The sequence below is a fragment of the Hoplias malabaricus genome, chromosome 9 (genome assembly GCF_029633855.1).
Source record: "Hoplias malabaricus isolate fHopMal1 chromosome 9, fHopMal1.hap1, whole genome shotgun sequence".
NCBI classification, from domain to species: domain Eukaryota; kingdom Metazoa; phylum Chordata; class Actinopteri; order Characiformes; family Erythrinidae; genus Hoplias; species Hoplias malabaricus.
In genome coordinates, this window is record NC_089808.1 from 14,654,373 (window position 1) to 14,672,352 (window position 17,980).

Here is a 17,980-nt window from a genome sequence, read left to right on the forward strand (position 1 = left end):
TTAATAACACTTTACATTAAAAACAAACAAACAAAAATATGAATAGGTTAATTTGTAGTTTTTGGTTAAATAAAATTGCTGTATGTACTCTGAGACTGAGTTGTTTATGTGCTACAGCTAAGCCTGAGCATTTCTGCTTTGTAGCTGCTGCGTTAGGAAACAGTCCCAAAAAGAGAGATGCAGACATCCAGGGGTTCTTAAGTCACAAATCTAAGAAAATATTCCTTCCAGATTACAGGGCGGATCTATCCAGCTTCAGGTGAACAACCAGTGTGTATATACTATATATAAAACTATATAATAAATTTATCATATCAATAGTATCCATAGTGTCCAAATAGTTATAATCTATTGGTGTCTGAAGGCCATAAAAAGAGAAAAAAAAAAAAATTCTGTAGGAATACATTAATGTTCTTCTTGCTCCCCCTGTGGGTTAAATGGACATATTGAGGTCTGATTTAATTTCGCTTTAGTCCTGTAGGGGGCACGCATATCAAGGCAATTAAATTCTTCCCCTTTATTTGCTGGGGTTTGTCATAAACCATGTTATACTGATGGCACATATGCATTCATTCTTTCAAAATGTGTGCAGCGCTTGTTTAACTGCCACAATTCAAATATGTGTGTGTACAGTACAGTAGCTAAAATCCTATTTCATTAACGTCTAGTAGAGTATCAAGATTCTGACAAAGGATATGGGTTTAATAGTGTGATGACACACATACATTTAATAAAATCAGAACCACACAGTGCACAGTAATTTGACAAGCAATTCACATCTACAAACAAGCAAAAGGTCAGTAACGTAAACATTTATGGTATAAGTATGATAAATGAGAGACTTGCTTCTGTAGGACTTTCTCTGAAGATGATTTTCTCTAAAGGCACATACAGACCTTGTGCATTCCAGATTCATCATCAACAAAACAATGTAATGTTAATGACGAGAATTATGAAACAGTAAACTTCACATAAACATAAGTTCTTTGGTCCTGTATTTTAGAGAACTTGAGTAATATAAAACGTAAACCTGATATAGTGAATATCAATGCACCATTTATTGCCTTGACATTGAGGGGCCAAGAACACCGTAACATTGCATACTCTCAGCACAGTCTTGCTAATGCTGATTTATAACTAGGCTGTGCAATATTATATTCTGTTTTCTCTCTTTCTGTCTTCAACTTTTGCCATCTGGTCATTCCAGTTCTTTCATCCTCTTTTCATTCCAGCTGTTTCTCTCTCACTCGACCTCTTTCTCTGCTCATTCCAGCCCCTTTTCTCTCTGGGATCCAGGATCTGAGGAGTTAGTGGAAGTAGAAGAAGCAAAGGAGGGGTTTGGGTGTTCCTTGTCGTCCACTGCTCCGCTCCTCTTAACCCTCCACTGGAGGATGCATGTGTCCTTTCCACCTAGTGACAGCAAGTTGCTGTCCTTGTAGGTGAAGCGGACATTGGTCACATGACTTCCATGACCCTCATATCTGTGACTAGGTGCCTGAAAATTAGTGGGGAAAAAAACATAAGGAGAAATTTTTACCAATCAAAGATTTCCTGAGTGGTGTTATAATTATTAGGTGTATGGAAATGAATTATCTGGGATGTCATGTTTTAATGCTAGATGTATATGCACAACAGTAAAACAGGCTTGCTCACCACTAACGTGACATGTCTTTAACCATATTTAAAGGTAAATATATTCAAGGTCACATAAAATAAGAGATCATTTTAGTTTTCACTTCACTTTTTTCTTGCTGCTTGTTACACAATGTATAGCTCATTTATATTTGGGCATTAGACCTAATATTACAGAATTACTTACATTGTGCAATTACTGAATAATTATTTAGTAACAACTAGGAACATATATATTATAATATAATGTGTAAAATCCCATTTGTTACCAAATTATTACCTTCTGATTACAATTCTGTAAAGTATTTGTATTTACATCTTTGTGATGTTTCTATCAGTTTTTATATATAAACTGAAAAATGGCAGCACAAAATAGACACAAATGTAAACAGAAATCATTAAATAAATACAGTTTTTTGATTACATATATGTAGGTAACGTAAAGTATATAAAAATGACAAGAATTTAATGAAACACAAAATATTATTAAAGAAAAACCCTTTAATTTCTCCTTCCCATTCCCAGTTACCCACACCTATCATGAGAGAAAACACTCAGTGACTTTTAAGACTCTCCCTTATACAGAGTTTTCCTTGGCAATACACTGAATGGCCAAGTGTTTGTGAACACCTGCTCACTCATCAACTTACAAAGTTCATCTCAAATGATGGGTATTGAGAAATAACTGATCCCCCTTGGTTGCTTTAATAATCATTAGTGTTCTGAGAAGGATCCAAATTAGAGATTGGAACATTTCTGTGGCAGTTACATGGATGCACACTGGGAGCACCAACAATTCAAAAAATGTGGCTTCATGGCTCAACAGCCCAGTGCTCAGGGGCACTATATGCCTCTATCCCTGAATTAGTATTGAGTATGGAGATATTAAACCTGTGCTGCCTGAACTGACCTTTGGTTTAGGGCATGGATACTGGAACAAATGAACTTTACAGAAGTCATCAGCCACTGCAACCATCCTCTCACTGTGAGAGCGACACAGAGCATTGATGTCTGTCCCATCTGAGCCCTCCAACCACACACCTGCATTATACAAATCATCATAAACACTTTACACAGATTAACACAACAGATACACTAACAGGATTCAACTGTGCCTGCAGAAAACCCTGAGGCATGTGTTATAAACCAGAAAGTCACACTGAATACGAAGAACTGCATCATTTATAAAACTGAAAACTGCAGGACAACGACTTATTAATAAATAGCAGTTTAGTTGAAATAGGTTCTGTTTAATTTTTGTGTAAACATACTTTTGTGCAACATGCCTGCTCAAATTCCAATGCATTTACTCCATGATAAATTACAATTAACCATTAAATGAAAAAATGATATTGCTACATTTCCTTAAATTACTGACCACACACAAAATACAACAGAATGCAAGAAAATATTAAACCACAAAAGCTTCTAACATTATATCAGATGTGCATTATTATTGTATTTAGTGTATTTAGCCATGCCTCTAATATTGCCTGATCCACATTCCTGACCAAGCACGTCACAGCAGTTACGTGCAAGACCAGAATAAGCTAAATGTCATTTTTTCCCAGTTTTCTTTGTTGTTATTTCTTTCTTACCCATGACATGGAAGCCCAGCACACACGTATAGGAGGCCCATTCACGATCCTTGCTCTCGTAACGATTTCGCAACAATTTACAACCTCCAGCCACATCCCCTGCATTACAAAAGCACAGCAATATTGTATTAACCTGGCATGAGACCTGGTTCAGGACAGCTAATACCTAAACATGTGTATTTGCAAACATCTTCCCACACAATGGACACACTCTAGACATAAACACTTACAGTAAAGGATTTCATAATCCCCAGAATTGGACATAATGTACTTTCCATCTTTGGACCAATCTAGGTGAGTGATAAAACTGGAATGGCCCTGAAATGGAAAAGAACAGAGCATAACACAGTGGGCCTGTTAGGATGTAATAGCTTTAGATCTGTCTTTAAGAGGCACAGCATGGAACTGGCTTATAATTCATTCACCCACTCAGTCACTCAGGCACTCAATCACTCATAGACTTAAACTCTGTCACTCACTCACTCAGACTCAAACTCTCACTCACAGCAACTCAATGTCTCGCTCATAGACACTAAATCAATTGACAGATACTCACTCATTAACTATTTGTCCAAATGCTCCAACTGAAATGCTTTGTATTAAAGTCTCCATGAGCCCTTGCTTTTTCCCTCCCCAATAACTACTTTCCACCCAGCTATTATTTACAGTGTGTGAAAATGTCATTCTAGTGTCAATTATTGAATGGAATGATGAAAATATTTTTTTATATAAAACGTAATATTATAAATAGTACAATTATCTCATTACACTAACACACATTAAGAACATAACATTTTCAAGGTTCTATGCTGATACAACGGATGCATTTTTTTTACATAAACTCCTCTGGAATATTACACTCAGTGGCACACATCATAAATATATCATTACAGACCTAACTCAATACAGTTCTCCAGATTCTGGCACATCTGTTTTAGCATGCTTCGCTTACCGTGCACTTTCCAAAGCGCGTGTAGCGCCGGCCTCCCTCTGTCACGTTGTAAATGTAAATGAAGTTGTCATGGGAACCAACAGCCAAAAAGCTGCCATCTGTGGAGGAAAACCAATAAAGGAATGCAGTCAGAGAGGAAACCACACAAATAAACATTTCCACGTCACCTTTAAGACCCAGGTGTAGTAATGAAATGGTATCATCTTGTAGTTAAGATGTGTGTTTTAATGACTATGGTACCACAGAGAAAATGGCAGTGAGTTAGTAATAATAGCATGCTCCTGTAGTATGAGGCACTGAGCCTGCGCCTGAGCCATGCGTTTTGACCTGGTGAGTATCTGATGACAGACAACTGCTCATTGCCATCGACTAAGTCGGACATCACCTCTCGGGTTTGTAGGTCCAACACCAGCCACCTGCAACACAACCACAGAATGGGGGGAGAGAGAGGAGAGCGATGATGATGATAATGACGACAATATTGAATGATGTTTGCAGTTGCATGTACAGAGACCATTTCCAACTTATTTTTTTTATCCCTTAAAGCTAAACAGGAATGTAACTGCACCTTTCAGGATAATGTATTTTCATGTCCCAAAAAATAAATAAATAAATATATACACACACACACAGAGGGGTTGGACAATGAAACTGAAACACCTGTCATTTTAGTGTGGGAGGTTTCATGACTAAATTGGACTAGCCTGGTGGCCAATCTTCATTAATTGCACATTGCACCAGTAAGAGCAGAGTGGTTCAATTAGCAGAGGGTAAGAGCACAGTTTTGCTCAAAATATTGCAATGCACACAACATTACGCGTGACATACCAGAGTTTAAAAGAGGACAGATTGTTGGTGCACGTCTTGCTGGCGCATCTGTGACCAAGACAGTAAGTCTTTGTGTTGTATCAAGAGCCACAGTATCCAGGGTAATGTCAGCATACCACCAAGAAGGACGAAACACATCCAACAGGATTCACTGTGGACGCAAGAGGAAGCTGTCTGAAAGGGATGTTCGGGTGCTGACTCGGATTGTATCCAAAAAACATAAAACCACAGCTGCCCAAATCATGGCAGAATTAAATGTGCACCTCAACTCTCCTGTTTCCACCAGAACTGTCCGTCGGGGAGCTCCACAGGGTCAATATACACGGCTGGGCTGCTGTAGCCAAACCTTTGGTCACTCATGCCAATACCAAACGTCGGTTTCAATGGTGCAAGGAGTGCAAATCTTGGGCTGTGGACAACGTGAAACATGTATTGTTCTCTGATGAGTCCACCTTTAATGTTTTCCCCACATCTGGAAGATTTACGGTGTGGAGAAGCCCCAAAGAAGCGTACCACCCAGACTGTTGCATGCCCAGAGTGAAGCATGGGGGTGGATGAGTGATGGTTTGGGCTGCCATATCATGGCATTCCCTTGGCCCAATACTTGTGCTAGATGACTGCCAAGGACAACCGAACCATTCTGGAGGACCATGTGCATCCAATGGTTCAAACATTGTGTCCTGAAAGCGGCGCAGTGTATCAGGATGACAATGCACCAATACACACAGAAGACTGGTGAAAGATTGGTTTGATGAACATGAAAGTGAAGTTGAACATCTCCCATGGCCTGCACAGTCACCAGATCTAAATATTAATGAGCCACTTTGGGGTGTTTCTGGAGGAGCGAGTCAGGAAACGTTTTCCTCCACCAGCATCACGTAGTGACCTGGCCACTATCCTGCAAGAAGAATGGCTTAAAATCCCTCTGTGCAGGACTTGTATATGTCATTCCCAAGACGAACTGACGCTGTATTGGCCGCAAAAAGAGGCCCTACACCATACTAATACATTATTGTGGTCTAAAACCAAGTGCTTCAGTTTCATTGTCAAACTGATGTATATATATATATATATTTTACATGAGAATGAAACATTTAAATGGAAGTCAATGTAAAACATTTTATTCCAAGTTATTTTGGAGCATTTCTATTGGTCCATTCTCTCATGAACTTTTCACAAAATCTGTTCAAATAATGTAGTAAACAAAAAATAGCCAAAATGGATCTAAAAACAAGTGCATCTGTAATGTATTCATGATTACTCAGTTAATAAAATCTGATGTCTTCTTTCTTGTCCTTTTACCTGTTGAATTAAAATACATTTATAGCAAAACCCATTGGGCAGTCATTTCTGCACCTATTCACAGGCTTCAATATTAAGCTGGATTCAGCAGTTGTTTTTTTTTACTCAAATTACTGTCAAAATATTTCCCAGATGGCATTTCAGCTTGAGAGAAATCCAGACTCCCTCCTATATTTACAAGAAAATGTACCTAACCACATAACCTTTGTTTTGCATTCTCTACATATATAAATGTAACAGTGCCAGGCAAGAGCTGATTACCTTCCAGTGCTTAATCCAACAGAAACAACAGCTCCATTGGGACTGAAATCAGCACACACACCAGACTCCTGAAACAAAGCAGAGGTGAAAATTGATACACTTCCAAACAACCCGTCTTTGTTGTGAGCTGGCTTTGTGTGAGGTGCTGTGCGAGGGCTGCCTGACCTCCAGTGTTGTGCACCAGCCCAGACTATGCTCTTCAGCGTTCCACAAACACACCTGCCGATCATTCCCACAGGTCAGGAAGACGTTCTGGAAGGGATGTGTGGCCAGACCCCACATCTCATCTACATGACCCTGACAAACAAGATAATGTTGTTAGTTTGAATTTGCTAAAGATGGCAGTTACGGTGAATGTGTACATTCATTTTAGTTCAGGCAAAGTTTGCAGTTTTCAGGGCCACTCCGAAACATCCCAAAGGGATTGAATGATGCCCGATCACTGCAAAGAACCTAATTCCACTATGCTACAGTTTAATGCCAGGGGGCTTTATAGCCCTCTAGTCAATGGTTGGCGAAGTGTGTGGTGATGTAATGTCATGTACATCTGCTCCAGAGTGTCCCATTTCATTTCATGCTTTTCCACAGACATTATACAAACTATGTACACAATTTGTGTCCACAATGGTTGCACTGTAAAACAGCTGAATTTTATTAATTATAAGGGGAGTCTACACATTTGTTGCCTACTACATTCGCACTGCAGCTCTGTCTGACTGTTTCTGAGATAAAGGGTGCAACTGTCCCTTTAAGATCTTTTTACATTGGATTAAGGTCTGTAGCACAGTAGAATGTGCAGAATGTTGAAAGGCTGGATGGACTGACTGGAGGATACTCTTATTTATTCTTACAGACAACATGATGGCATTGTAACAAAAAGAAAATTCTATTAAATCATATTTTAAACGCTGGCAAAAATGTCATAATAAAATAAACCTTTTCAGAATACTGAAAATATTACTAATGAAATTCAAAAAGCCTTTAAAAGCTGCTGCATCACAAGGTCACATACCTGCACTATGGCTACAAATCCATCTGAAAATGTGCCTCGGAGAATGGCGTTTCGGGTCGTCCCGACCAGCAACTCTTCACCATCCACATCTGCAATGGTACGAACAGCTCCAAATTTCTCTGGAATCTACAGAGATAACAAGGACAGTTTTACATCTCCCCCTCTCTCTTCCTTGCTGTTGCTCCCACAACGTTCTCTCACTCCCTTATGTCTTTTCTCTCTCCTTTTTCCCCCCTTGTCTTGCTCTCTCACTCCCTCTTTCACACTCCATCTCCCACTCATTTCCTTTCTTTCAGTTCATCTCTCTCTCTTTCTCTCTCTCTCATAATAAACTAACAAAAAACACACCTCACACTCCCTCTCAGGGGCCAGGTCAGCACTCCAGCGAATGATTCTGCGGTCTTTTCCACCACCGCTGAGCAGAGCGCCACCCTGCAGGACACACAGAGTAAACACACTGCCCTCATGTGCGCGCGTCTGCTTCATGATCTGAAATGTCTCTGTGAGATGACAGAGTAGAGAAATGTAAAAACATTGGAGAGAGGGCAGATGAAAGAGAAGGGAGGACAATGGACAGAGAAAACAGGGTTAAACAATTACCATAGCCTTTTACAACTGATTTCATCAACATATGATTATATTAGTGGTAATCAATAGTTACAGCTCTAAATACCATCCAATCAGTCAGTCAAGCTTTATTTTCACTCAGAAGTACATTGAGGGAAACATTCATTTACAATGTAGCCGAGCATTACAATCTAACACAAAGGGACTGAAAAAAGAAAGAAAAAAAAACCCTGTCTTTTCCTGATGGTTCTCAGTTTCTTTCAGTACTAAGAGTGAGCAACAGCTGTTTCACGACTGAAACAACCATGAAAAGGCTTTTTTTTTCTTTTTTCTTTCCCGAGGCCCTTTAATTATACTAGTGTTTCACTGTCACATGGACCAACATCACGTCTCACATGAATTCATTTGATGCATGATCTAACGACACTTACAAGAGCAATCTTTGTTAAAAAAAAATCAAAGAATATATTTGAAAGAGTTATTTATTAATTTTATATTATTTTGAAACTGACAAAATGAAGAATCACAATCATTAGTAGTCCCAAAATGAATCAGTTTTTGCTCCACAGAGCAGGTCATGTTTTAAAGATTTCATACAGAATCTCTGGTACCTCCAGGCAGCTAGGGGTCAGTTATATGAAGAATAATAATCGCAAATGTTTGCAAATTGTTATATTTAAATGGCCTTGTTCAGATTTAAAGCAACCTATTAGTTGACAGGTACACAACAAACTGTTAATTCAGACTGAAATCCTCAGGAATGTTAGGGAATAAATGAAGAAACATTTGGGAAGCTTAAGTTATTTGGAAGGATAAGGCATTTTCTTCCTAGTCATTGAATGGTAATAAGGGGTATAGCAGCCCTCTTTATCACTTGCGTTTGAAAAGGGCTGGCTAAATTACTTTAGGCTGTATAGGCAGTCAGTGGGGCAGCACAACCATGATGACTACAATTTAGTTTTTACATATGGATGGTATTGAAAGGAATGTGAACAATACAATTTTAGTCAAGATATATTATTAATAACTATTATTTACCTTTTGCTCCTTTGCCTAATGTCTTGATGTCTGCTGCTGATTTGCCCCATGTTAGGATGTTTCCTTCAGAATCCCCCGTGAGCACATCCCCCGTTAAACTGAACACAAAACACATGATGAACTTTGGCTTCTTATATTTCTGCAAGAAAAAGAACAAAATCACAAATCAATACGACATCACAGAACTCTTGTCAAATATATTATTTATTCTGGTTTATTCATAAGGAAACACTTGCTTCTACATGTCATTTAACACCACTCACCCCAAAGATGCCTTGCTTCTTGGTCAGTGTCCCAGAACTTAGGGTCCAGAAGTAAACGTGAGATTTCCCACATGTAATGATGTTATTAGTGTCTGAAGGGTTGAACTCCACAGCGAACACTGCCTCATTAGTGCTCTAGAACACACAAACATGCCACATACATATCGTCAAATACTTGGTATCTCCAGTGTTTTTATTTTTAACTTGATCTGAATTTATCAGTGCCTCTTTACACTCCACTTTTCCATGAAACTGATTTTTAAAATGTTACTACTGAGTGAAATGGGGTGAAACATAATTTTAATGGGAGAAAATATTTGCAATTTATTACACTGTAATTATGAATAATTATTACAGATCTGACATGTAATATGACATCTGGCTGTACTGCCCACATTTCCTGCTGAACCGTCATTGTATAGTAACGCTTGCCTCAAAATCTTCCCTGACATTGCCCTCATATGACCTCACCCTGTGGTCCATCTTTTTCCAGTTTTTTTTTATTTCCAGCACATGTATCCTACACAACATACTATAGAGCTGAGTTCCCACCCATGGATTAAACACATACTTGGTCATGTCTCAGAGCCAATTTGTCCCTGAGAATCTCTTTTTATTCCAGCACTAGAACTCATCTGTTTGCAGAAAGCAAGCCCAACTGTAAGGGGTAAATCACCACTAGCAGCTTGTGTCTCTCAACACTCAACAGCTACATAATCATGCCAATGATTGAGACACATATTTTCAACTTTAAGTTGAATCAGCTTTCCACTTTGTTAGCAGTGTGTTGGTGCTGATGCCTTCAATAGTGTTCATTAAGCATGCATCTAGGGGGAAACTGCAGATTCATTTAGTGAGCAAACAGAGACGTCATTAAAAATGGCCTCTCTGCACCAAGAACTCCAACAGTAATAACCCCACTACTAGAATGAAAACAAAGGAGAAAAATGACCTCATACAAACACTCACACCATACAGAAGCCCCCACCAAACGAAAACTACACCAAACAAAAAGCAAGCTAAAATATTTACAATGTTCCCACAGCAACCGTGCTCAAACTGCGCATTTGGACGTTAAAATCTTTGGGATGTATGCTGACCTTTGGCCAGAAAGACGAGGCATTGCGGGTTTCCCTCTGTATGTATGCCAACAATATGGACAGAAACGGAACCAGAAGCTTCCCACATTTTCAATGTACTTTCACTGTATTACAGAATGAGGGCTGTTGAAGCATTTGAGGAAAAAATACTCCTTTAACTGCATCAGAGATTATGTAATATTGATGATTCTAACAGAATGGAGGAGAACACTGGTTTCTCTGAAGGGGAGTGCTGTATGACTCAAAATGACTGGAAGGCTCAAGTATTTAAGCAGTTTCCAAGGGTTTTTTAAAAATCAGTACTGAATTTGATAACTGCATTATAGACTAAAATTTACATTTCTGTAAATGTACTGATATTTGGCCAAAAATGCTGTTTTCATGTCTTCTAGTTGGTTTATATAATGTAAAAAAATGACTTCCAAAAACTTTTATCTTATAATCTTAACATTTGTCAGCTCTCAAAGATGCATATCTGTTTCATTTCTGAATGAACAATGTTTTTAAATAGTTCCTTTTTCTTACTAAAATTTTCAGGTGTTAGAGATGTTAGCAGTTAGCCTGGAGAAACACAACAACAGTAACTGATGAGGTTAAAATAAATAGTCATTTTAAGTTCGATACTGACAGCCCTGATATTTTTCTTGTTTCATACAGGGAGTGTGTGTGCACACACATATATATACACATACCTTTACTTCAACAACCTTGGTGTTTTTATTCCAGTCCCAGATAGACAGCATATGCTCATTGGAGTCATCAATCACACACAGAAATGCCCCTGCGTCCTGAAAAACATGTTCAGAGTTTATAATGGCAACAAACGATCACAATTCATTTAATTTAATTTCTATATTGGGTTACTGCTGTTTTACATTTGAACTTTTTATATTATGTATTTAAAATATATCAAGTAGAACAATCCTATTATATTGGCAGATAAATTTCAAGCTTTTTAAGAATTTTGGTATAAAATTATCTGCCAGTGTAGGGAGATAATTTACTTACAAAAGCAAAAAATCTCTAGAAATAACTTTAAACAATCTTATGATCTTCTTACAACCATTTACAAATGAGACATCTGTAAACTCCTAGACTTCATTTAAGATTTCTTTGGTTGTGAACAATGACTGGCAGGCAGTACATACTGCATATGAAAAGGCCACAGATCCGACACCACGCTCAAACGTGCCCATGCCAATCTGCTGCAGGGTCGCCAGTGTAGTAGAGTCCCAGATGTGGACAAATGGCTGTAAAGGCTGGTTTATAAAGATACAGACACCGATAAGACATATGTATTTGAAAGCTTTAATAACAAAAGGTAAGAAACTGTGAATTTTTATATAATTTGATTTTAATGACCTTCATTCAATCTCACCTTGCCATCCTTATCCACACCTGCTGTTTGGCCAGATGCTATGAGTACCTTGCCTGGATGGATAGCTAAACTGCAGACAGAAAACACATGCCACAGAAATAGAAATATACTTAAAAAATACAAGTTTACATTTAGAAAAGCCCGTTTTGGTTTGGATTTTATTTTTCACCCGAGGGTACTGTGTGGATTTATGTGCCAAAAACAATAATTCGACCATAATTCAATTATCCAAACTTACTTTATTGCTCAGAAAAAAACAGGCTGATATTATTACTGTACTATTAAGATGAATAAAAAATGCTCTCTGTCCTTATTGACTGCCCTACTTTGGCCCCTTATTTAAACAAGAGTTCAGATTGAAACAGTCTTGCAGTCAGGACAACCTTAGGCTGAATAGGAGGCTATTTGTAAATATACTGGTTTATGTGAGATTAAATATGAAAACATTTGAAAACATTCTGGCTTTGCAGCTATGCTTTCATCTAATGGCTTTAATACATTTCTAAAGTTATTAGTATGTTGTCAATCTATGTGTCTGCATACAGTTTATCATTTAAATAGGACTACTACACGATCTGTTCATTTCAGAACAAAATGCAGCTGTCAAAACGAAACCTTGTTATTAGCTGTCACTGTCAAACCAAAACCCTTTCTCTGAAACTGCAACTTTCAATTTAACAGAAAGAAAAATGTTTAATGTTCATTAATACCAATACTATTCTAATGTATATTATTCTAAATACAGTCAATTATGTACTTTCATAAGACAGCAAATAAAAATAAAATGTATTTGTAGCAACTTTAAAATATTACCACTCGTAGTTGTATGCAAAAGTGTGGCCACGCCTAAAGCACACCACAGTAACAGCTGTGGATAAACATTTGTAAAAAAAGTGCCACAATAGCTCACTTTCCCAAATCAACAAGACCTGTATTGTGGCCAGCAGTACTCAAATCATCAGATGTAACTGTTTGTATAATCTATATAAGTGGTGTGTCTGGTTTGAACTCACCATCTTACACAGTCGGTGTGTTTGCGATAATGGCGTTGTGTTTGTTTGGTGACGTGGTAAAGGACTACCACACAGGCTAAAAAATACACTGCTTCTCCTGAGGGCAGCATGTACAAGTTCCCCCTGCAGTCACGCCCTCTGTAACCATAGCTACAACCAGGGTCAAGGAATATATCTGGATTATCATGTAATGTTGCTGTTTCTGTAACACTTTCTGTAAAAGTCTCTTATGTTCAATGTCTGTGTCTGAGACATTCACAGAGGCATTATATTTTAATCAGACTAGAACAATACACTCTAATTAGTCCAACTAAATTAAACGGAAATTCAACATGAAAAAGGATGTAGTTTATTTCTTTCTGCAATTAAATGGTTAATTACCAACATCCATCCATCCATCCATTATCTGTAACCGCTTATCCAATTTAAGGTCGCGGGGGGTCCAGAGCCTACCTGGAATCATCGGGCGCAAGGCGGGAATACACCCCGGAGGGGACGCCAGTCCTTCACAGGGCAACACACACACACACATTCACTCACACACACGGACACTTTCGAGTCGCCAATCCACCTGCAACGTGTGTTTTTGGACTGTGGGAGGAAACCGGAGCACCCGGAGGAAACCCACGCGGACACGGGGAGAACACACCAACTCCTCACAGACAGTCACCCGGAGCTGGAATCGAACCCACAACCTCCAGGCCCCTGGAGTTGTGTGACTGCGACACTACCTGCTGCGCCACCGTGCCGCCCTAATCACCAAGATATTATTAGGTATAAAAGACTAAGTGTCTTTTTTTAGAACACCAAGATTTATCTAAACAGGACTTGAATCTGGGCTTACCATCATTTACTTGGTTCCTCAGCCTACTGTAGACACTACAGTCAAACTAATGCAAACCTAATTACAATATTTCTTACTTGCATATAGTATGTGTGATTCTAACAGAATCACTGGGAGTTGTGAAATTAAATTTACTGCAGTTACCTAACATTTAAATTAAACATTGACAAATTTATGAGGGATATGCACAAGGTAATAGTGAAGGACATATTATGTGTTTGATCTTTTTACCTTCCTTTTTACCCATTAAACACATAACATTCCAGTGAAACTTAGTGAATGCTGATACTTAGCACTCTTAGCACAAATATTTACACTTTACTCCTTTCTCTGAGCGTTTAGGACCTTGATTCCTGTTTGAACAAGTCAACTGAATAAAGACTGACAGTGGATACACCCAATCCAGTTCCAGTTTCTCTGAGGGAAGGTCCATCTTTAGGTCATCGTAGTTCTGAATGTTTGAAGGAATGTACATTGTGATAGGCCGCCCACGGATAAACATTTTGATTGACTGACCTATAAAGAAATAAAATGTATATGTGCATTATTTTTTCACTCATACTTGTAAGTAAACCATGCCTTCTTTTGAAATGTTATCATTTAAATTGTTTCCTTGTTTACATTTGTATTTTACATATTTTTCAACTAAATTGTCCACTGAAATTCTCATTCTGTAAACAACAGTGCAATAAAATATACCCTGTGTGCCTCTTCTGGATCCCTGTGTTCCTGCAGAAAAGAAGAAAGATAGAGATAAACAGCTTAAACTGGTTTACAGTAAATTGCAGTAAATCATACAGCCAAAGGCCCTACATCCTGGTCCTAAGCCAAGTAGCCCAGAGCATCTGTCAAAAAAACTGCCCCGGTCTCTATCTGCTTTAAGGAGTCAGATTTTGACTACTGTGATTTAGGGCCTGCTGAATATGTCAGAACAGAAAAAAACATCCATGGCAATGATGGCAATGGTATGACAATAAAATATGAGAAAAAGGGGAAAAAAATTCTTGCACTTGGCTGAGGAGGTCATAGGTTTCCATCAAAACAGTGATGTGATCTGTCTGGATGTATTGCATAATGAGTGTTTTACAATCAGGGGATTTTTATGTAGAAAAATCTATTCTGTGAATTCTTCCAAAAGAAGACTTTTTTCTTTTTGTATTCTGTTAATTACTTATTCATAACCCAACCAGAAATAAAAATGGATTTTGGTCCCTACATAAAAAGTAGTTCAGTCCAAGACTGGGCTTGCTGCCCGTCTTTAAAAAAAAAAAAAAAAAAAAAAACCCAGGCCAGTTTGAATGCTGGGCCAAAGACAAACAGTTGCAGAAGAAATCTGAACTTGACGTCTCATAAACCTTTTAGCGTCACTTCTGAGGAATTCCACACACTTCCAGGGCCATCCACTCTTAAGTCATTTTAGGCAAAGGCATATATTTCCTTTTCCCACCATTTCAGGACACAGATGACACAGATGATTTTACATGTGCAGAAATGATCGGGCACAGACAGCGCTGGGAAAACTCCTGCCTTAAATCTCTGGCTCTTGTGGCCAAAGAAGGAGCCATCCATCACTTCTGTCAAATAGCTAGGAGTAGTGTGGTAACACACAACTAACCACAGCTAGTGAATTTCCAGCAGGAGCCTGGAGTAACAAGCTCTCCTGTGTTTACTGCTGCAGTGAGCAGTTTGTGCGCACGCGTGTATGTGTGTAGTGGTCTGTTTTTTGTTTGTTTGTTTTTAAATATGTCTCACATCTGGCAAGAAAAGCCTTTTGAACAATATGGTACTAGAGATCTATTTAAACTATCATCTAGACAATAGATCATATGTCTTGAGTGGAGTGGGGAAGTGTTTGTTTGACCAAGAAAATTTATTTTAAAAACATGAAAATAGAGAAGTTTTAAAAAATGTACAACATGCTGCATTCTTTCTTTTTTACCAAAATATTTGTTAAAAAATCTATATTAATTTAAATAGATAAGCTATGAATACAAGTCTGTTCATGAGGGACTGTGCTTATGATCCATTCCTGGCAGGACCATCAAACATATCCAATGTCTCATTATGTCCTGAGGGCCACTCATTATGTATTATGTTTATTGTAATTTTGAATCTAAACACACTGACATTTCTAAAACCTAGTAATATCCTAATGTGCTTATTTTTAATTCTTGTCCAGGCCGGTGTCTATTCAGTTACTTATAATATCAAACTTCCAGGCTTTTAAAGCTTTTCTTGAATTGTAACATGCCAAGGAAAACTCCCTGGCAATTTCATTTGGGGCTGATATGTCAATCAGGCAAGAATTTCTACTGACTGAACAGTGATTGGGGTTGAAATGGATTGTCCCAGGTTTACAGCAATATTTCAGCAACTGAATATGCCCAGAGGTGGATGAGTATGGAATTGGTATTTTTCCTGGAGCCAAGATCCTGTGTGTGCACATGATATACGTTAAAAAGAATAAGAAGAATGTGAAGTAATTTCCAGATGAGCAGCTGTGTACTATTGAAGACCAGGAAACTAGCACTAGGTCAGGAGTCAAACGGGCAGTAAATCAGCATGTGTTGCACTATATAGTTGAGGCACGTGAGAGAAGGAAGAAGTTTGTTTTTATTACCTGTGTTTGAGAGAAGCTCTTTAGCCCGGCTATTAGAACAAACAAAATCATGAGACAGAGAGAGACACAGACACAGTGGTTAATAGTTCATAATACTAGCTGAGGACAACAATGAAACAAAACATACAAAATGAAAAACAATAATTCTGACTTTTAATCTAAACACATGTATACAATCTTTTCTTCCCCAGAAGCAATAATAGGTACTGGAAGATGCAAGTCTATTAGTAGGAGGTTTTTAATGAGGCGTTTCATTTACAATCATTTGTTTGAACAGTGCACTGTTATTTGTGCTCAACACACTTGGAAGAAAAAACTAATTGTTCAACTTTACACACTGCCTTACAGACACTTTGGATTCCAATGTGCCTAATGATTTGGGAGGAGGGCCTCCCAACACACTCTCAGAGAGCAAAGCTAATTATGTTTTCTTGTTCAGGCCTCAGATGGCTGAGGCACAATGGGGGATCTCATAACGTCCTGAAGAAAGGTTCAACATTAAGACTGTTTCCCATGACATGCCTACTCTCCCAAGACAGATCCAACTGCCATGAATAGGTAAATAAATATCAGCAAATTCTGTAAACATTACACTTGAAGCAAGTACACTTCAATGGACTTTTCTGAAGGGTGTGTTTTATCAGATATTTCAAGTGCATCCAAAGCACCTGACTTACATTTGAGAAGAAAAAATTAATTGCCAGCAATAGTAGACAGTTGTGAATTGACTCACCCCTCTAGGCTCGGGGACCGAGTGAGCAGATTGGTTGAGGATGCAGCTTTCTTAGGCATCCTCTGTTTGGCCTTGTCTTGAGTGTCCTTGCTCAGTTTCTCACTGTTTCTCCGCACCCTAAACCAAAGAGCCAACCATCAGTCTCTAAATGTTATATGACGCAAAGGGAAATTCTACACCTTTTCCTTCAGCATTTATGAACAATTAAATGGTTAAAATGGAAACAATGTCATGCAGTGTGGTTTGATGTGAAACCATCCTACAGAAGCTTACTGAGTCAGAATTGTTCACAGTGGAGGTGACAGGATCCAGGTGTCTGAAGGATTTAAAGCCACTAAAAACTCCTTTGCAGAAAATGGGTAAATAATTTCAAATACACTGCCTGATAACTTATATTAAAAGATATTGTTTTACACAATATTTGTTTCACACACAGACACACACACACACAAACTCAGTGTTTGTGTGAGCTTCTATTACTTCCACTACATTAGCCTTAAGCTCCAAGGCCAAAATATAGAAGCAAACTTCAAACACCAGACAGTCTGGGACAGCCAGAGTCTACTATTACTTTAACTTTAAAGGTGCTTTCAAATAAAAATGTATTATTATTACTATTATTATAACTAATTTATGTACTAATAGCAGGGAGCTTGGCACATCAAACAATCAAAATGAGCAGATCAACATAATATTAATCAGTACAACATCATCAACTCAAAGCAAGTATTAGTTAACTTGCTTACTAATTAGTTAGTATCCCCAACCCCAATAAGAGGAGTTTTACAGAATTATGTCTTCAGCTAAGGGGAATGGCAGCACAGAATGGCTGTATCTAA

General features: G+C 38.2%; 1 protein-coding gene across 2 annotated transcripts in view; it reads right to left on the minus strand.

Moving 5' to 3' along the window:
* Positions 1-23: 23 nt before the first annotated feature.
* eml3 (EMAP like 3) overlaps positions 24-17,980 on the minus strand; it is a 42,023-nt gene continuing 24,066 nt past the window's right edge. The window contains exons 5-24 of one of the 2 annotated variants that reach the window (XM_066680469.1): positions 17,142-17,258; positions 16,409-16,437; positions 14,488-14,517; positions 14,184-14,304; positions 12,945-13,094; positions 11,932-12,001; positions 11,702-11,812; positions 11,246-11,341; positions 9,454-9,588; positions 9,191-9,329; positions 7,934-8,085; positions 7,586-7,711; positions 6,739-6,870; positions 6,574-6,641; positions 4,510-4,598; positions 4,183-4,280; positions 3,461-3,548; positions 3,231-3,329; positions 2,543-2,673; positions 24-1,495 (exon numbers count right to left, since the gene is read on the minus strand). In XM_066680469.1, coding sequence (XP_066536566.1) covers positions 1,265-1,495; positions 2,543-2,673; positions 3,231-3,329; positions 3,461-3,548; positions 4,183-4,280; positions 4,510-4,598; positions 6,574-6,641; positions 6,739-6,870; positions 7,586-7,711; positions 7,934-8,085; positions 9,191-9,329; positions 9,454-9,588; positions 11,246-11,341; positions 11,702-11,812; positions 11,932-12,001; positions 12,945-13,094; positions 14,184-14,304; positions 14,488-14,517; positions 16,409-16,437; positions 17,142-17,258 — 2,212 coding nt within the window. In that variant the 3' untranslated portion in view covers positions 24-1,264. The remainder of the gene's footprint in view (positions 1,496-2,542; positions 2,674-3,230; positions 3,330-3,460; positions 3,549-4,182; positions 4,281-4,509; positions 4,599-6,573; positions 6,642-6,738; positions 6,871-7,585; positions 7,712-7,933; positions 8,086-9,190; positions 9,330-9,453; positions 9,589-11,245; positions 11,342-11,701; positions 11,813-11,931; positions 12,002-12,944; positions 13,095-14,183; positions 14,305-14,487; positions 14,518-16,408; positions 16,438-17,141; positions 17,259-17,980) is intronic. The other variant, XM_066680470.1, reaches the window with a different exon arrangement.